The sequence below is a fragment of the Hakea prostrata genome, chromosome 1, assembly GCF_041222555.1.
Source record: "Hakea prostrata isolate BN-2017 chromosome 1, UWA_Hpros_2, whole genome shotgun sequence".
In the NCBI taxonomy this organism is placed as follows: Eukaryota; Viridiplantae; Streptophyta; class Magnoliopsida; order Proteales; family Proteaceae; genus Hakea; species Hakea prostrata.
The window spans coordinates 71,661,600-71,683,104 of NC_142600.1; the positions used below are offsets into that span (position 1 = coordinate 71,661,600).

A 21,505-nucleotide genomic window follows, 5' to 3' on the forward strand; every position below is an offset into this window, starting at 1 on the left:
GGGCCGGACCCAACACATATCAGATGGGATTAGTATGTGAGTTTGTTGGGAGATCATTGGAGATAGGCACAGTATAGTCAAATGGAGTTCGATCGACCTAGGCACAATACTTGGAATTGAGAGTTGGAGATTTTATATGATTGGATGACTCTATGTACTTGTACAATGAATTGTAAACTTTAGATGATTTGGTTTATATGAATTTTCAGATTTCGGGGCTTTCGCTCGCATACAGTAGGACATGGGTCAATTAAGAACATTAGTTTAGGTGATGTTTTATGTCAAAATAACACTCTCAATGTGTTTATTGGCCTCAAATTAGGCTACACGTCAAATTTCAAGTCTTAATGACCCCAAATACCCTTTGAAATAGGGGGTCGATTTTTCATCGAACCCCCTCAAAAAGTCGGGCGACATGTCGCCTGTATCGCTCGTGTCGCCAGGCACTGACACGACAACACCAAGCGACATGTTAGACACTGGTCAAAACCAAGGTTCGATATATCTATTCATGTCGCCGTGTCGGTGGCTGGCGACACGACCGACAAGTTGATGTTTTGCCGATACTTCGGCGATTTTTGGCGGTCAACTTGGTTTTGATTTATGGTTTTTCTCAAGTCAAAACAGAACAAGTAGGAAGATTGTGGTTTTGGTTTGGTTTTGGTTTTGGTTTTTCAAGTCGGTAACTCGTAAGGGAAGAAGGCAAAAGAAGAATAAGTGATGGGGCTTTTAGGTTTCATTGATGAATCGAAGAAAGGATTAAAGCCTTAAAGGGGTCTGAAGATGCAGTGGGGCTGGTGGTAGGTTACAGTAGTGGTGAAGGCGGCTGTAGTGATAGGTTACAGAAGTGGTGATGGTTGCAACTTGCAATGATTGCTTTGGATGGTTCCTGCGATCAAGTTATAGGTTTCTCTACCTTTTCTCCCTTTTTCTTTCAAACCACAATTTTCTTTTCTGTTAGCCCACTGCTTCACGCCTTCACCTGAAACTAGAGAGAGAGAGGGAGACTCGCCGGGTGGAAATCTGTAGCACAAAGGGCTCTGCTTCACTTGAAACTAAAGAGAAAGATCTGAAAATACTCAGACAGATATCGCCGGTGGCGACAATTTGATTTTGATCGATATTTCGCCGGTTCAGATGACTTTTGGTCGATGTCGTATCCAAGCTTGGTTTCGTGTCGTCCTTCAGCGACATTGCCGACTTATCACGGACATTTCAGCAATAAATTGGCGACATAAAGTACCGTGGTCAAAACACGATCCAAATAAAATTTCATCGATTTCGGTCCTTATGACGCTTTAGACCGACCGATATTAAAGACGAATCGGGCTCGGTTGTATACGTTTAAAAACTGAAAGTTTCCCTCGCGACCAACCGACTCTCCAAAGCCTGAAATCTCATTTGAAATTTGAACATCTTCGTAGAAGCAATTCCCGGAATTAGATTCTGGTTTGAAATCATCTGGAAAGAATCCACCATCCTCATCGATTATCGACATAGGAGGTGAGTAATATTCATTAGTTTAATAATTGTTGCATTTAGATTGGTTTGTTCTGTACTATACGACTTCTTTATGAATTTCTTGTTGTCGCTGAATTTAACGATGATTGATTATGGTTTGATTTAAGTAATGGTCCTGTAATGGATTCTGCAGATTATTCTGGGTTGGTTCGACTCTCAGAAGCGCTAAAATCTCTGGAAAAAATCCACCATCCTTATCGTCTAAGGAGGTGAAAAATGTTCATTGGGTTAATATTTCTTGCATTTAGATTGATATGATTTTGTGTAATGGTTCTTTAATGGGTTGTGATTATTATTAAGGGTTTGGTTCGACTATCAGAAGCCAAAACATCTGGCCATAATCCACGATCCTCATCAATTCTCTTCGTATCAGCCTTATCAGGTGAGTAATGTTCATTGGTGTCTTTGACTTAGGCTAATTTTCTTGCCTTTCTGATGTTTTTATTATGTTTGTATGAAAAGTTGGCAAGCACATATACCCTCTCGTGGACCAACACCTAGCCATGTTTCTTCATTATCAGAATCAATTTTGCAATGAGGCTCAAAGCCTCATTGCAGACATTCATATGAGATATATTTTTCATGTGCAATTTGTTCCCTCCATTTGTTGCAAGAATTTCGGTGCCCAAATTGTGATTTCCATAGTTCTGAAGCCTCTGCTGTTGCAGATCATATAAAAGACACCCATCTTGATACATATGTAGAATGGTACAATGATTTTTTAGCTGAATCTGAGGAAGGAGGTGTGTGAGTATGTCTGTGTCTTCTGCTTCATCTTCTTTTTTTCTAGTTGTTTTAATTAACCTTTAATATCTGATTTAATTTTTGATTTCAGGTTAAGCACCGAGGTTTCAATTTTGTTTAAAGAAGCCATATGTAAATGGATCACAAAATTTTTTTGTGGGTTTCACTGATGGTGATCAAATTGACTAGCTTCTGTTTTTCTGGGTAGTATCTCTGTCTTGATAATGGGTCTGTATATATATGAAACAGAAAAATACATCAAGATTTGTCAAAAAAGAAAAAGGGAAAAAAAAAATCATCAAAAATGTTAATTTTTTTTTGAGATTTCCCAGTGAAATTCTAGGAGAAAATGGATTTGGAAATGACCATATGGAAGATCATTGTAGAATAAGAGTTGGTTCTCAAGTGGTGATTTTTTGGTCTGTGTGTGTATTTGTGTGGGAGAGAATTTGTGTGAGATACCATTGTTCTTTTGAACATTGACATAATCCCCCTTGTTTGTGCAGGATTTCAGTTTGCTTCTGGTTCTTAACAAAGAATGTCTATTGGTTGTATGAACATAAGCCTATGTTGTAGTTGAGGCTTATTTTGCCAATCTTATTTTTGAAGATCTCTACAGTTTTTGCTTATGTTCCCAGTCTTCATTGATGATTAGTATAAACTGTATCCATGCATTAATGTATAGCTGGGTCAAAATCAGAGCCAGGTCCTTTAACCTAAACAACAAAGAACTTTTACAGCAGTCAGTGACAGCATTCAATGACTAGTTGTGGTTATTTTGGGCTTATGTTGTGAGACGACACTGGTTGCTTTTCCTGCCTTTAAATTGATCTTATTGTACAGTTTAGTTGTCCACAATTTGGCATTTAAAACTTTTTTTTTCAGATAATGCTGGAAGTCAACTAAGAGTTCTCCACAAAGTATGAAAGGCCATCAGTTTGTCTAGCCAGGACTTCCTTATTTTTTTTTTTTTGGGGGGTGGTTTGGAATACTGAAGATGTTCAGTTGAATGCTGAATAGGGATCCAGATCAATACTGACAGATTTTGATCTTAATTCTAATCCAAATCAGTCTAGGTCAGCCACTTTTTGGCTCAGTTCAGAATCTAGTTAACCACTCTTCCTCTGTTCTGGCATCTTTTTCCTCCTGGCCTCCCACTTCATGTTGCAGTTCTCCCTCTCTCCCCTCCTTTTTCTTCTTCTGCTCCACATCCCTTTTGCTCCTTTTCAAATTCCATGGCCCTATCTCTTGGCCTCATTCTTCATTTGTTCTTCAAGAAGCTTCAACACTTAAATCTGTTCTATTTTTAAATGGTGACATGAATGGAATGGATCACCTAATGTCTGTTTGACCCTAGTGCAATCAGAATTGATTGTGTTTGATTAACCTATTCTGCATGAGGGGACATTAAACCAAAAAAATGATGCAGCAGGAAGTAGTCATTCAATTGATCAATTCTTCAAGCTCTTTAACAGTCTTGATGAACCATGAATGTATGAAGTGAACATATATGTATTGCATGGACATATCATATCATTTATAGAACATACAACCTAGTTACCAAAAGAGAAACTTCTTCCTCAGTTGGTTCTAATGGTTTAATCAAATAGTTGAACAATTTGATTTTCTAAAGAACAAATAGGAGGGATAACCATGATAGGGATGCTATGAGACATGCAAAATGGACAGCTCTCTTCTTGATCAGGTGATATGGTATAGTATTTCACAGGTCTAGAGGGAAACCAATAGACTTCAGGGTGGCCCTCTCTAAATTGGAAAAAATAAAAAAAAGAAGAATCAGTCAGCTCTTTCATTTGATTTTGAAGATCTCAGCTTCCATTATAAATCTGGATTGCAAAATTGATCCCAATCCTTTTAAGAAGCATTAAAAGGTTGTTAAATGAAGAATTTATGTAATCGTTTAGAAGCATTTAATATGTTAACCAAATAAATTCCTCTTATCAAATTAACTTTATAGCACAACAATTTCAATATAATTTTATTCTACAATTGCAAATTTGTAACTTTATTCAACTAATTTATAATAATAATATTCAAAATTATATATATATATATATATATATATATTTATTTATTTTAGTTAAACTTCAAAGTTATAATTCATAATAAAAGAGAAATATGTATACATCTAGAAGCACCTAATATATATATAGAAATATGTTACTTTTTGTAATTGAAGAATTTGAAAAATTATTCAACTAATTAAAAAATAAATAGTATAATTTAATTGTTACTTTTTGTAATTGAAGAATTTGAAAAATTATCCAACTAATTAAAAAATAAATAGTATAATTTAATTCATATTGTTATGATATTAGAAATAAAAATTTACCTGAGATTTTCTTCTTATAGGTTAGTAGTATTTCAATTTCCTCCAGTATGACAATCATATTCTTCAAAAAATGATAAATTGAAAATCACTGTGTTGAATTATAGCTAAATACATAAAATAATTAAATACAATAGCTGCAAACATTTTGATTATTAATGTGATTGTTGTATGATTATTTATTATCCTCAATCATGCATAATCTATTTCTTAAAAAAAAAAATTTTAAGTGACACCTCATAACATTTCACAAAAATGATGGATATCCCAAAAAGATATCAATTTGACAAAGACAACCAAAGATGTTTCTTAAATTTTCATAATGGTACATTCCCGTTAGCAAATTTTGTTAAGTCATCCTTAAATGTTCTAATAATTCATACATTACTATTAATCTCTTGTTACTTTACAATGTTACCCCCAAAAATATTAAATCCTTAATTTCAATCTTGTTGATTTATCTTTAATTCTTCATTTTATATTATGAGATCTAGAACAATACAACTAAGATATATTTGTCATTTATTTTAACAAATCAATGTTTTTAATGAAAAAAAAAAGGAAGTCGTTGCCAATTTGGCATAGTTTTGGGATATTATGCTTTTCGTCAATTATATTGGAGTGTTTCTAAAATTTTTCCAATAAATATCATGCATAGCATATGAACAAAGTAGTTCAAAATTACTAAGAAACAATAAAAAAGAAATGATATACTCTTAAAATGTCTCACGTGATTAGCATTTATAATAAACATCATAATTTTAAACATTTTATTGTGTTCATTTAATTCACTACTTCACATTATACAGTTCAAAATATTATTTGCTTTCATAATACATCCAACAACGTTCTAACTAATGTCATATATTAGTATTTCTACTAATGTCATATATTAGTATTTCTTGTAATTAGTTTATTTGGTTGAGAGCTGATTCAATTTAAGTTTTATCAAATGTTCGAACTCTATAGGCAGAGTATTATGAGATTTATTAGAAATTTTGTACACAAATTTGAAAATTAAGTAATTACTATATATATATATATCATATTTTGTACTCATCTTTTTCCGCAAATCTTTTCACTTGACTATTGTATTCTTTGTTTTTATTTAAATGTCATATTTGTACACTTTTTTTATATATATTTTATTTAAATGCTTAAAATTAAATAGAGAAATATTTTTTTTTCCTAGAAAAGAGTATAAAAGATAATTTTTTTCAATCTCAAATAATCTTCCTTATAAATCATTAATAAAATCTTCTAATGAAATAGAGAAGAGAATTTTTCTAAAAAGAGAAAGTACATATATTTATGTATTTTTTTTAATCTCAAACAATTTTCCTTTTAATCGATTATTAGAAACTTTTTTTCTTTCTTAAATTATAAAATCCAACATTATCTAAAATTAAGAAAGAGATTTTTCATAAAAATAAGAGTAAAACATAATATATATTTTTTTTCTTTTTCGATCTTTAACTACCTTTCTTATGAACCACTCATAAAAGCATCAATGAATTAGGGAAGAGGTATTTTTAAAAAGGAAATTAAAAGATTTTTTTTTTAATCTCAAACATTTTTCTTCATAAACAACAACTTGAACTTTTTTTTTTTTTTTTTTTTTTTCTTTCTTCTTTTTCAAACGTATAAAATCAAAGATCAAAAAGAGATTTTTCAAATGTCATATTTCCCCTTTTTCAAATGTCATATTTTTTATATTAATTTTTTTGTCATTTTATTTTATTTTTCAGAAATTCTTGGTACCCTTTATATTTTTCATATATTTTTAATATTTTATTTAAATTTTTTATATCTTATCAAATTCAAATTAAGAAAGAGAATATCTCACAGATTTTACGATTCAGCATTCCCACCCAAAAAAAGAAATATAACTTTGTTTTTTTCAATAATTTCAAGAAAACATATTTTAGGAAAAAAACTCTTTTCATATTTTTCTTTTCCTTTTATTTAAATTTTTTTATATCTTATCAAATCAAATTAAGAAAGAAAATGTCTTAGGATTTCACGATTTAACATTTTCAGCACAAAAAAGAAATATATTCATTTTTCTAAAAAAAATCTCCAGACTTGGGCCTGTTGGGTCCAAGCTCTCCACTTTCAAACCATAGATCTCAGCAAATGGGTCATTCAGGTTCAGGTCACCTACCAAAATATGTCAATGTGGGTTCATCTTCCAAATTGGGCACAAGATTTCGAGTCAAAACACAACATAGATGATACGGTTTATGTGTTCAAGGTCTTTATAGGGGACTTGGGTTCAAATGGAGCTTCACTAACTAATCAATAACAGACAATGATGAAGTAGAAGGTCTACCGAGTTCGATTCATAACCTCCTTCCTGCCCCCTTTGCATATCCTTGATCAGGCTAAGTGTAGAAGGAGTTATTGATCTGCTAAAGGGCACAACCCATTTGGAGACGACTTCTTGATTGACTTCAAGTCCTCTAATTAAAAGAAAAATAAGAAAAAATCTGCTACTTAGTCTCATTGGCCCAGTTCGGCCCATCTTCTTTAGCTCCTACATATTTTGTTTTTGTAGTGCTCTTTGCTTTATTTCTGCTATGTTGTAAGTGTTGTTGTTCGTTTACAAAAACTAGTCAATAACAGACAACGATGAAGTAGACTGAAGAGAAAGCATTCAAGACCTAAAAGATTGGAAGAAAATTAACAATTTCAAAATTTGTGCGAATAAATCTTTCGTCTTTTCTGTACAGTACTGTAATCATAAGGTAGGACCGTAGGAGCACTTTGACAAAAACATAAAAGTTGGCAGCAAAGCTTGCAAGTAGCACTATATGGACTTTGGCGAGCTATACGACCTTGTGTTGGGATGTTCTGTACGGGGAGAAGGTGCTGTGTATTGACCTAAGCTAACTCAGAGTCTGAGGCATGACCAGATGTTCTTCGTCTGCTCGGGCTCATCACTACAATGTGTCTCTCAGAATTCATCCTCAAACAGCGGCCGCATGGGGTCATATGTGGGGGTCTTAGTGCTCGTCCTTTTGATGTTCCTGTTGGTAAACGCAATACCCAAGGAACTGTGTTAGATAGAACAAAAATGAATATGGTTGGCTGAAAATTTTGGAGCAATTCCTCCTTGTTAGCACTTGTATACATATCCATCTTAGCATTATCAGATGATGCATAAAATATTAGAATCATGCTTGGAAGAGTTTTTTTTTTTTTTTAAATCAATTTTGGAGAATTGTTGGGTGTCATTGGAAAAACCATTTAGAAAAATTTCAGAAAGGAAAACAGCAAATGAAAAGGAATAGGTGAGTGAGAGGTTACCTGGTTGCTTGTTGATCTTTACATCTATAGGCTTTTTTGCTAACAGTTTCTTATTGGTATACTCAGAATAAACTGGAATTTTTTTCTCGGTTGCAGCCTGAAATAGATCATCCACCACAGCTGCATTTTCATCCCCACCAATTGAATTGCAGTCACTGCCTGATTCTGAACTCCTATCTTTAAAATTTACAGTGATTCTCTCCTTCTCCATGACCCTATAAGAGAACATCTGAAATGGGATCTCTGGTAGTGGTCTTCGGTTGAAATTCCCTTCTGTAGAAAACTTCTTGGAGAACCAAGCCTCAATATCACAGAAATCAACAAGGGGCGTTGGAGGGTCGGGCTGGCTATGTTCTGGGTGCAGCACGAGAAACCGCTTGATGTAGCGTAGGATTCTACAGATGGATGAGAAACTTGGACGCTGAGTTGGGTCTGTGTGCCAACATTTCTTGGTCAAGTTGGTGAGGTATTTTGGTGCATGGGATGGAAAGAGTGGCCTTTCCCCTGCTCTGATGTTTCTGCTCATCTTGTCTCCCTGGAGATGCCCATCCTCAAATGGGACCTTCCCTGACAAAAGTTCAAAGCAAATCATACCAAAGCTGTAAATATCAGCCTTCTCTGTGCACTTGAGACTGGAATCAGCAGCAGCCCCTTGCTGTTCTTGCTCCAATAGAACCTCTGGGGCATGCCAGATGAATGGTGCCTCATTTTGGTTTGCGGAAGAAGTACGAGAACTGGAGTTCTTAATGAAGGATAGCCCAAATCCTGAGATTTTAGCATGCAAGTATCCGTCAGAGGAATTCCTGGAACGAACGAGGATATTGTATGGGTTTAAATCTCCATGGTATATCTGGTGGGAGTGGAGATACTCCATCCCTCTAGCAATCTGAAGCATTAGATCAACAGCTACAGGAAGAGAAAATGGGATCTTTTTACGTGGGCTACAAAACTCTTTGATGCAAGTGGAGAGGTCCTTGTTCATCAACTCCATAAGTAGGAAACACTCTTTCTTTTCCTCATCCGAGAACCCACAAAGGAATTGCAGAATGTTAGAGTGGGCAAGGGAAGAGAGAAGAGATATCTCAGGTATTAAAGGCTCAATGTCTCCAAAAAAATGTCTTAAAACAAAGCTTTCCCCTAACCACTGGACCTCTTTAAGTTGGCTCCCACTACCTAATCTTTTCTTCGGCTGGTAATCTTTTGAACCCACCAGTATCGAACTAGGGAAGAGCTTCTTATCAGAAAGATTGTTCTGGTCGAGGTTCCTTTGCAACAGCTCCAGAAGGCGCTGTTCTTGCTTGGTTGAAGACCCTGACCCAGAATTTCTCTTCTCTTTGAGTATCTCCAGAAGAACTCGCCTGTCCTCCTTCCAGACAGAATCCAATCGGTTGCAGATATCTTGAGAAACCAGGTAACGCTTCCCGAAATTCCACTGGAATAGTTTTTGATCCATCCATTCCCTCTCGTATTTCTTGGACAAGACGACCCTTTTCTTCAGTATCTCATCCTGGTCACACCCAGAAATTTCTCCTGCAGTTTCTATGGCTTCAATGACGATTGGGATGCAACTAAACAGGTTGTGGATGTGGAATTCCATACAATCGGTGTTCTGTGACAAGCAGATGACCTTGGCAAGCCAATCCTTGTTGTCCATGCACTGCTGAATATAGCCTTCCCCTTCTTTGAAAATCTGGTGAAGCTCTCTCAGCGGATGCTCAAGGGCTTTCCATTTGATGTGTTTCTCTTCGAATCTTAGGCTCTGCTTCATCTCCTCTGCGATACCTTGAAACGTGAGATTAAAGATATCAAACAGCAAACAGCACTGGTGCTTGTTCACCCGGATATCGTTTTGAAATACCATCACTGCCTTCATGCTCCCTAAAACCTTACCGATATGCCTGAATTGATCCATAACCGGATCGAAAAAACCAGAGAAGAAGGCAAATTCCCACCGAATCTTTACGAACCCAGGTGAAATTCACATGAGAGAGTAGTTCAAACCACCTAAACGTAAGAATTTTGGTAGAATTCAATATCCGATCTTGAACGGTTACTTTTCAAATGAGCAATACAGAGAAGGGAACGTATCCATTAATTTCTTTCAAAACCGAAGAGGAAAGTCAGACGGAAGGACCCATTTCGTGGTTGAGAATTAAAACTGAAATATCGACGCAAGACAGGAAAACATCTGAAAGGAATAACAGAAACCAGACAACGTTGATTAAACAAGACAGAAAGACATAGTTCATCATTTGAGAATACGGCGGAAACCAAACCCATTCGGCTTTCTCTCTCCCTCGCTGTGTTTTTGTTTCCTTCGTTGTGGGGGATTTCAGTTGGGAAAAATCTGAACCCAAACAGTTGTCATCTTCTTTAGATTCTAGGCGTTGGCGAGCGTTGAACTAGTCTCTGTTTTGTCTTCTTCGGTTTATCAGAGAATTTCCCGCGAATATTTGGCTCAGCATTTTCAGTTTTAACATTTAAATTGGGATGGCTCGCTCATAACGGCTAACCGCTCTAACTGATTTTAACTTCCAAGAAAACTTCTCTGTCTGAGTCTTTTAGTGAAGCCTAAAATCTTGGTGGGTCCTTTTCATGAGAAACCTTACGTCCGTGTCTCGTGAGGTCTCTTACACACCATTCTTGCTCTGTAACCAAGAATTAGCCCTTAAGCTTGAAATCTGTTTAGCCTAAATGTTAAGCAAGGTTAGGTAAAGGATTACAACATCCTTCCTTTTACAGGGTCTTTCTGAAATGGGTTTCTGCAATTCAATCAAGTTCTTTGCTGGACATCTTCTAATGAGACTGTCAGTGTCAAAGAGACAGGAATAACACTTCCAGTGAGTTTATTCTGGTATGCGGAAAGGTGAAACATATTGAAGAGCCACTGAAGAGATTACCAGCTTGCGGCAGGGTTCCTATGATATCCAGAACTAGGAAAACTTCTATCCTGAATGGAAGGATGAACCAAATACATGGGAGTGGCATCAACTAGATGGCTTTGATGCAACTGTGAATAACCTGGTTGGTTTTGAAAGCAAAACCATGGCTGCAGGTCGTGGTGTTGTTCCACGGATATCCACGGTGCAGTTTAAAGGTTGTAATCATTGCAACTGAAATTCCTCTTCTTTTCCTTAGCAGTGCAGGTTAAAGGTTGTGATCGGGCTTCTTGTGACTTGTTTTTTCTGTGCACCAGTGGTTTTTTGCTGGGGAGCCTGTATGCTTGTCTCTCGGCATTACCAGGTGTTTACACCGAATTTCTAATGAAGAACAATGAAAGACTGTACTACACATTATATGTAAGTGTCCACTTTTAGTAACGATAAAACCAGAAACTATGGGGGAGAAAGGAAACATGAAACTCCAGCAACAGTTTTCTATTCCAGATTTTTTTGGCTTCAAACAGTTACTGTATAAATATTTTTCTACCTGTGCACTACATCTATGGTTGTATTTTCTGTTGATTAATTTATAAATACTGTATCTTCTCTCGCTACTTCAGCCTGAAGGCCCTAAACCGTTCTTGGCATCCCTCTTTGTTGTTTATGATCAGACTGTCTCATTTTGAAGATTTTTTTAAGGACCTAGTGAACAAATAAAGTTACTTTGAAAATTTGGAAGTGATTTCGTGAGGTAAAATCAAATTTGACTGAAGAACAGGATTTCTCATCTCACAAGAAATTAAAGCTTCACTTTTATGATTGACCTTGAGGGAATTCATATTGCAATCTTGATTGGAGCCACTCGATGTGTAGTGTGACAATCATGCATCTCCACTCTCATGGTCTCCTGAAGTATACCATTGATTCATTACTCTTCCCAGGTTTGGTGCAATTTTCAATTTGGCACGGCTTAACCTGGATGTTTTCAAGCGTGAGTTAGAATTGGGACCATGGTGGCAATGCCAATTTAATGGATAAAATTTTGACAACATGCATGGTGGTGTTAAATCTTGGATCTACTGGGTCACTAGTTTCATGGTTAACGAAATATGCTGACAATATTCTGATTCTAAGTCCTGGACTTGATTTGGAAAGTTATTTGCTTTGATTTGATCTAACCATGGTGTTCTAGTCCTTACCCTTTGTTGTATATTTTCTTATTTCTATAAGGACTACCGCATAGGTGGATTGACTATTGTGACCAAGGTTGATTTCTAGGCTTCCTTGTTGGTATGGCTCCAAAGCTTTGCTGTCAGCTTGCTGTAGTCACAGTTGACGTCTGTCTCGTTGGTGGGTATCTTGAACAATTATGAGCCATACTTTTGTATACAAACAAAGTCACAGTTTGAATTATGAGCCATACTTGTATACAAACGAGTGACTTTGCCACATCCAAGTTGGATGACTTCTTTATGTAACATAGACCGCTGGTTGTGATCTAGAGAGAGAGAGAGAGAGAGAGAGAGAGAGAGAGAGAGAGAGAGAGAGAGAGCATGGTTGAACTAAGCTGTCCTTTGTTAGAGAACACGCAGGGTATTAAAATGCTGAATAGGGATCCAGATCAGTACTTGACAGATTCTGACCTTAATTCTAATCCAAATCAGTCATGATGATCCACTTTTTGGCTCAGTTCAGAATCTAGTTAACCACTCTTCCTCTGTTCTGTTCTGGCATCCTCTTCCTACTGGCCTCCCACTTCATATTGCAGTTCTCCCTCCCTCACCTCCCTTTTCGTCTTCTGCTCCACATCCCCTTTGTTCCTTTTCAAATTCCATGACCTTTCTCTTGGCCTCATTCTTCATTTGTTCTTCAAGAAGCTTCAACACTTAAATCTGTTCTATTTTTAAATGGTGACATGAATGGAACGGATCACCTGATGGCTGTTTGACCCTGGTGCAATCAGAATTGATTGTGTTTGATTAGCCTATTCTGCATGAGGGGACGTTAAACCAAAAAATGATGCAGCAGGAATTAGTCATTCAATTGGCCAATTCTTCTAAGCTCTTTAACAGTCTTGATGAACCGTGAATGTATTAAGTGAACATATATGTATTGCATGAACATATCATATCATTCATAGAACATACAACCTGGTTACCAAAAGAGAAACATCTTCCTCAGGAGGTCTTATGGTTTAATCAAATAGTTCAACAATTTGATTTTCTAAAGTACAAAAGGGAGGGATACCCATGATAGGGATGCTACTGAGACATGCAAAATGGACAGCTCTCTTGATCAGGTGATACGGGGTGGCCCTCCCTAAATTGGAAAAAAGAAAAAAACGAAGAATCAGTCAGCTCTTTCTTTTGATTTTGAAGATCGTAGCTTCCATTATTAATCTGGATCGCAAAATTGATCCCAATCCTTGGAGATTTCTGTTGAGTTCTGGATGTCAAAATGCTGGTGTTGGTTGGCCTCGATGGTTGATGAAGTCAAACCACAATGTGTGGCCTATAATATCCCAGCTAGTTACTATCCCTTTCTCCTACTTTTCTCCTTGATGGTAATAACTAGTAACTTCAAAAAAGGGACTATCTCTCTCCCCCCAAATTTTAAAAACCAAAAAAAAAAAAAAAAAACCCCCCCACCCAAAAATTTATTAGTCCTCTTCATAACTATGGGAACTATGTCTTTTTGTCACTAATGTTACAAACCGTAAATAACTATAATAATGGCATCTCCACTCCAATATATTCATTAGTCCTCTTGGGGTATTCTTATGCCACTTGTCATTCTTCATGTGGAGGTAAAGATCATGAAGAATTAATAAAGGGAGAGACACCTTTATTATAGCATTGGGCCAGGTTTCTTGTTTATAATGTGTGTAGATTAAAAAAGAGTCTTTCATTTCCCTTAATAAGTTTAAATGAGTTTTACCGAATGGCTTGCTTAAGAAGACATTCATACTGCTAACAAAATGATAACCCCCAGCAAATAAAGAATGCAACAAACAGGAAAAAGCATTAAAAGGTTGTTAAATGAAGAATTTATGTAACTGTTTAGAACCAATGTTAACGGAAAAAAAGAAAGAAAAAAGAACCATTTAAGACTGAAACTGTTTGGACTAGGCTTTTAAAACATAAAAACCATTATGTAAAAAAAATAAAAATAAGAAAACCATTACTGTTAAGCTTGTGCGGTGTGTTCCAATTCCCCACCTTCAAGTTAAATTTTCTGGTTGGGATGGATTCATTAACCATCAGAGAGAACTAGCTAGAAAATATCAATGTCTGGAATGACCCTCTTTATGAGTCTGAATTACCTATCTCAGGGGAAAGGTATGGGTTTTTTTTTCTTCATGTTTTTCACTACAGGTAAGATCTTCGGGTCGAAATCTTAAAAATAAAATTTTAATTTTATTATGTGGTGAAACAATGTGGGAGAAACAAATATCTCTACCCTGTTGGGTAGAATGGGTAGAAGATCAAATTCCTTACCAACTTAGGTAGAAAAGATTTAGACGCTTGGTTGTCCTGAGTTAAAATAGTGAATACCCATCACTGTTGGCCATTGTACCTTTCTCTTTTGTAAGTCTATAAAAGGAAGAGTACCCATCACCAGAAATCCACAAGCGATCGCAGAGAGACAGAGAGAGGGATACACAGAGAGGCGGAGTGAGCCAGGAAAAGAATCAGTTTTACAACTGGTTCGGCTCTTGGAGCTTCTGGTGGTGGAGAAATGAATGGACAGAAGAGCGAAGAACAGAGGTCGTGTGGAGGAGGATCGTTTCTGTTTCAGATGCCGGTGCACTATCCCAGGTACACCAAAGCAGAGTACGAGACGATGCCCGAGTGGCAGCTCGATCGCCTTCTTGCACAGTATGATCTCCCTCTTCTTGGCGATGCCGAGCAGAAGAGGAAGTTTGCCATTGGAGCTTTTCTCTGGGCTTACTGATCACCACCAGCTAGCTACTCCCTATATATGTTTTGCCGCCCCTGTCATCCCTTTATCTATCTATATTTTTATATATACGTATATGTATATGTGTGAGGAGTATGTGTGAATGTAAATAATTTGTCTGCAACATGTCGGTGGTGTTGCTCATAAGACTCAGTCTAGGATTTTAAGCTATGTAACAGAAGATCATCAAGATTGTTGTAACTGATTTAATTGCATAAGACAGAAGATATCTTCTTATATATATATATTTTCTTCTCTGGATACAAGTCGTCTACAGCTTCATCTCTGGTGTTTCCTATGTGACTAAACTGGTGGTTGAACCTAAGTTTATTCCAAATTGATTTGCTAGTAAATCTGCCAAAACTTAAATTAAGAACTCTTTTATGGGAAGGAGAAAGGAAAATTTTTACATATTCATCACATTACATAATTAGAGACCAAATGACCAAAGCACATCTCATGGTTGAAATGTAAGATCTCAAAGATCTCAATGCTCATGAATATTTTCATTCAGTTCCAGGGGGCCAGAGGAAAGCTCCCATGGCAAACTTTCTCTTGTAAGAAAGATCTCCTGTGACAGGCAGCTCATATTGTGAGAGAAGACAATCTAGTTTGCCGTTCATGAATGATTCGTAGTTAGAATTTAGGGTTTTCCCTATAATTTAGGATTCACCTAGAATCTTCCAGCAAATAATTCTAATAATCTTATAGATCCTATGGGTAGATGGAAATTGAAAGTAAAATAAAGAAACGTAGTTGGGTTGAAGATGGGATTTTATTATGTGTTGAATTTTGGGAAAAGGGAAAAATTAGGGAATGATCAATTTGTGATGGATCTTGAAAGAAAAAAAAAAAAAAAAAAAGGATCTTGAAAAATCTTCCTTGGATTTTTTTTCTTCAGATCTGCTGCAAGGCAGAGAGGGGAAGGAAAGAGAGTCCGAGGGAGAGAGGAGGGGATGGGGACTATTGCAGGCGCTGGGGAGGGTGGGGAATGTGCTTGGGAGGGTCATAGGGGGTGGGGACAGGGGGACTATTGCAGGGGCACTGGAGGGTGGGGAATGTGCTGGGGAGGGTCATAGGGGGTGGGGGAGGGGCTAGGGGAGTCGCAGGGGGTGGTAGAAGCTGCTATGTTGCGGTAGCAAGGCAGAGGGAGCTGAAGTGGTGTGTCTAACAGGGGAGGGGGAGGGGAGTGGTTAGTGTTGTCGTGGGGGTGAGCGGAGAGTTGGGATCAGCAACCCCTACCACAAAAAGAGTGGGACCCACGGTGAAAAATATTTTTTGGAAAAAAATAAAAAAATTCAGAATTTCACATGTGGGCCCCACTGTGTTTTTGTGGTTGGGAAGCCGTTGGGGAGCCCTTTGTGATCCTCCGATGGGGAGATGATCCCGATTTGTGAGCGGAGGGGTTGCCTAGGGCTGCGATGGGGGTAGGGAGGTGAGGGAAGGGGTGGGTTGATGTACGTACTTGATTCCTACCTGCTGTTGCCATCAATGGTTGCTAGAATTAGTGAAGTCTGTAGAGATTTGGAAGACTTGAAGTAGGTTGAAGAAAGATGTTGAATATTGAAGAACTTACTGAAAAAATCTGCTGAGGCTCCCTCAAATAGGAAACCCGGTCCTCAAATCAATAATTTTTTCATTCAATAATCAGACTCAAGGAATTACAGAGAAACCATAGGCTATTTACGGCCTATTAAAAGAACTAGACTCTAAGTGGGGTTCTTTTATAGACTTGGATCCCACTCCGTAACCTTGACGCTTGAAAATAGAATATAAACATCTAAAAAACATATGTTGAAAATAAAAGATTAGATAACTTAAAGCTCTATCTAAGGAAGTTCACTTGAAAAAGAACTCATTAGAACACTCAACGACTAATAAAGACAAATTCTAATCAAAAGTAAACTGCTAAAAGATAAGAACCCTTATTGTAAAAGAGTTTTACCTTGTCCACAACTTAATCAATTCAATCACAATTCAAATTAAGAAGTAAAGCCCAAATTGGACTCTAGGAGTAAATCTGGAATTAATTCTAGTAATAAAAGAGGGTTGAAAATGCCCTATGTACCCCTCCTAGGGGGTTTGGCCAACCTATCAAGGCTTCTTGAAGCCATCTAGGGGCCCCCACTTACCAGGGGTCAATCTTGTGGTCTCTTAAGGATACCTAATTGGGTTGGATTTCCTTACATGATGGAACCTCTTCCTCTTTTCCCAATAAAGTAGAAGAGTTGATCTCATGATCTTGCAAGCTGAAAAGTACTAGTGTTGATTGGTTTGATTGATATTAATATAGATGTCATTACATATCTATCTTTTGGGGTTGGACTAAATATATAGTTTATGCTTCAAACTTTCAGTATTTTTTTTTCTTTTTTAAAATCGTTCCAGATCCATCATCATTTAAGACATATGGGCTGATACAGCCAATAAATTGCCGATACCTTGAATAGTACTTTCTAGGACTCCTTTGGTCATACTTTATAGGGATGTAAGTTTGGTCCTAATGGTCCAATCTTGCATTGAGTCTAAATAGGGTTTGGTCTCAAAATTTTAGCTTGAGGGTTACTCAAGGCGGCATTAGATTAGAGTCAGGATAAGGTCAAGGTTGAGTAATGACATTGCCTAATATGGCCTAGTCCTACCACCCTATAGGATACTTTTGATTAATATAGAACAAGAAATAAAATTAGGGATTGTTTTGTTGTTTTGCGATTAGAACCAAGGATCAGGATCAGGTTAGGGTTTCAAAATACCCAACCTGATGCAACCCTAATACTAACCACTAGCTTGTCTTGGGGTTAGGTTCACTTTTCATTTTGTTTTTCCTTCTTTTGTACCCTAGGGAACAGACTCACTATTGTTACCTCGGGTTTAGGTTCCACCATTTGGCCTAATAGCTAAAGGCTCTTTTTTTAATTCCTCCCCCCTTTTTATATTCTCCCTATTTCTATATTTTTACTCTCTTCCTTCTTGGGATTGTGGTAATGACATTTATTCATAAAAAAAAAAAGGCCAGATATCTCATTTTTGTCCTATTTGCCTAAAATTATATTTTAAGAGGATGCAAGAGATATGGAAGACTTTTAACTACTTGGGAGAAAGTGTCTTGCGTGGGGATTATTTCTCCAGAATTTCCCACACAATTAGAGCTTAGAAGCCACCTCCCCAGGCCTTGTTGACTTGATCTTCCATGGTGTTCTAGTGTTTGTTTACCCTAATTGTATATTTTCTTATCTTTGTAAAGACAACCACATAGGTGGATTGAATATTGTGGGCAAGGTTGATTTCTAGGTTGCCTTACTGGTATGGCTCCAAAGCTTTGCTGTCACCCTGCTGTAGTCACAGTTCAAGTCTATCTTGTTGGTGAGTATCTTGAACAGTTGGGGCAAGTTGAGATTTGAAACCAGTTCATAGTGCAAAATTTGGTTCTGCTTCCAGAAGAAGAGATCAGTTCCAGTATGATTTAAGAGTTTGTGTAGAGGCTGCATTTTTAAATGATCTGATGGCAAAATGAACATCAATGCTGTGACACACTGAATTCTGGGAATGCCTGAAAGCTGAGTTGTTCAGCTATTGATAATCACAATGGAAATTGTTTCCAACACCATTGAAGTACCTAATGCAGAATCATGATACATCCTCTAACATTCCACACATGGGACCCACTCTTTTTTTTCTTTCTTCTCTATATCAAATGCTCACTTCTTGAATGATTCATCACCATGGTTCCTATTGATGGGAAAACTGCATGCTGATGTCATGGGGGAGCCCTCAAAAAAAGGAATTAACAAGTACATGAGGTTCCTGCTACCACAGCAGCTGGGGAGGGTCATACCGTAAGCAGCCTTACTCTATTTTTGCAAAGGCACTGTTTCCAAACTTGAATAGATGAATTTTACTAACTTCTATGTCATTCGAAGCAGTAGTAGTTGATGCAGTGATATTGGAATGCCAACAGTTTTGAAGGCCTAAAAGATCTAAAGGTGTAATGCTTGGGATTGGATGGGAAGGAGGGTTCAGGGATGGTGTGTTGCTCATTTTGAGTTTCAAAGAAGTCCATTCTGGTAAACAGATACAAGTATAGGAAAAGGTACTTTGAGCTGCTGGTGCAGAGTACACTAGCACTTGTCTCTATCTCTATTCCCCTTGTGTTGCTTATCAGATAACCCTCTGCCTATAAGTTTATTGGCAAGATTGAAACAAAAGAGAATTGATCAAGAAGAAAAAGAGAGGTGAGTACAGAGGACAATCTGACAAACAGAAAATCATTTGTTATTCTATATGAATATGGTCAGAACAATTTCTATTATTTTTATGGAGATATAATCAAAAGTATTCTTTGTGAAGCCAAATAATGATGAATATACATTTGTAGCTGTTCCCTATCCATTTCCTTCCTTCTCATCCCTTTATCTATCTATATATTTACATGAATCTTTGCATCCCTATCTATCCATCTCTTTTCAAAAGTCTGTTTTATATTTTTTACCAGTTTAAAAGTGATGATGAGATATTTGTGGGTGAGATGTTATTGGAATTTTACAACTTCACCTACCCAATGTTGTAATTTTCATTCTTGGAAAGGTCTTTTGGTTTCTTTTAGAATATAATCCTCTCATCTGTGTAATGCATTATGTAGAGTAGTCATAAACTATAATATTATTTCTTTCTTTTGACACAGGTGATGATGGCGTTAGATTTTAGTTCAAACATGGAAATTTTTTTCCGAGAGGCGAATGGGACCTACAACTGTCCTATTTGTCATGAAAATCTCCCCACCAGAATGTTATATTTATCCATTTACAGGACCGACAAGAAGCTATGTTTTTTCATTATCAGAATCAATTTCGCAACGAGGCTCAACGTCTCGTTGCAGACATTCATATAAGATATATTTTCCATGTGCAAGTTGTTCCACTCTATTTGTTGGAAGAGTTTCGGTGCCCCAGCTGTGATTTCCATATTGCTGAAACTCCTGCTGTTGCAGATCATGTGAAAGACACCCATCTTGATACATATGAAGAATGGTATCAGGAGTTTTTAGCCGAATCTGAGGAAGGAGGTATGTCAGGTTAAGCACCAAGGTTTCCACAGAAAATACAACCATAGATGGAGTGCACAGGTAGAAAAATATGTATACAGTAACTGTTGAAGTGAAAAAAAATCTGGAATAGAAATACTATATCTGCTCTTGCTACTTCAGCCTAAACCGTTCTTGGCATCCCCGTAGCCTTTCAACTTGTACAACATTTTATCTGATTGCAGTAGTTAATGGTCTCTGTTGTTTATGCTCAAACTGTCTCATTTTGAAGATTTTTTTAAAGGACCTAGTGAACAAATAAAGTTACTTTGAAAATTTTAAATTTGACTGAGGAACTTGATTTCTCATCTCACAAGAGATTGAAGCTTCACTTTTATAATTGACCTCGAGGGAATTTATATTGAAATCTTGATTGGTGTTACTAGATGTGTGGTCTGATTTATCATGCATCTCCATGCTCATGTTCTCCTTAAGTATACCATTGATTCATGAACAAGAAATTACTCTTCCCAGGTTTGGTGCAATCTTCAGTTTGGCACGGCTTAACCTGGATGATTTCAAGCATGAGTTAGAACTGGGACCATGGTGGCAATGGCAATGCCAATTTAATGGATAAAGTTTTACAGCATATAGATGGTGGTGTTAAATCTTGGATCTACTTGGTTACTAGTTTCGTGGTTAATGAAATATGCTGACAATATTCTGAAGATGGTACTGTTTTCTCATTCCATATGATTCTAGGTCCTTGGACTTTGAGTTAGAAAGCCATTTGCTTTGAGTTGCTCTAACCATGGCGGTCTAGTCCTTTCCCTTTTTGTATATTTTCTTGTTTTTGTATAGATTACCCGCATAGCTGGATTGACTACTGCGAACTGCCAAAAAAAGGGAACAAAAAAACCGGACGAACAACCGAAAGAAAGAAGGAACCGCGGCCCGCCAAACAGACGCCCCCCGGGGAGGACAACGGACGCCCCCAGGACAACACAACGCAGCAAGAACGAGACGACAGCCCCCACACCGGAACACCACAAAAAACAGACCAAAACACAAGACCAAGAAAGAAGAAAACCCAAAACCCCGCCAAAGGAAGACCAACAACCCCAACAACCAAACGACCCCAAACACAAAACACAAGCCAGCAAAACAAAACAGAAGAAAACCCAAACAACAACCCCCACAGGAGGGATCCAATATAGATGTAACAAGCCTAACAGCACGAACCAAACACACAAACAGAAAAGTAGGGAAAGAAAGCTAGCTACACAAGCGGAAGGAGAGGTTCTGGGAACAGAGCCCAACCCTACCAATAGGGAAATGAGAAGTTGTTGTAGGAAATAAGGTCTCTCTCTCGTCCCGGGAGTGAAACACCCAGTCCAAGGTTTCCTCCTTTCTGACTCTAGCTGTCCCATAGTCCTTGGTTCATGCCTTTTCCACCCCTGTGTTTTCTTCTCCTCTGCTCGGCTTTCCGAACTAGGTTGATTTCTAGGCTGCCTTGTTGGTATGGCTCCAAAGCTTTGCTGTAGTCACAGTTGACGTCTGTCTCGTTGGTGGGTATCTTGAACAATTATGAGCCATACTTGTATACAAACAAAGTCACAGTTTGCATTATGAGCCATACTTGTATACAAACGAGTGACTTTGCCACATCCAAGTTGGATGATTTCTTTATGTAAAATAGACTGTTGGTTGTGATCTAGA

At 37.3% G+C, this 21,505-nt stretch overlaps 1 protein-coding gene across 1 annotated transcript; it reads right to left on the minus strand.

Annotated features, from left to right (window-relative positions):
• Window positions 1-7,498: 7,498 nt before the first annotated feature.
• On the minus strand, window positions 7,499-9,836 carry LOC149029780 (uncharacterized). The gene is made up of 2 exons (XM_089151457.1): window positions 7,925-9,836; window positions 7,499-7,644 (listed from the first exon to the last, which is right to left on the minus strand). Exons 1-2 carry the CDS (start codon window positions 9,834-9,836, stop codon window positions 7,499-7,501), a joined length of 2,058 nt encoding a protein of 685 aa, XP_089007583.1.
• Between the last annotated feature and the right edge of the window lie 11,669 nt (window positions 9,837-21,505).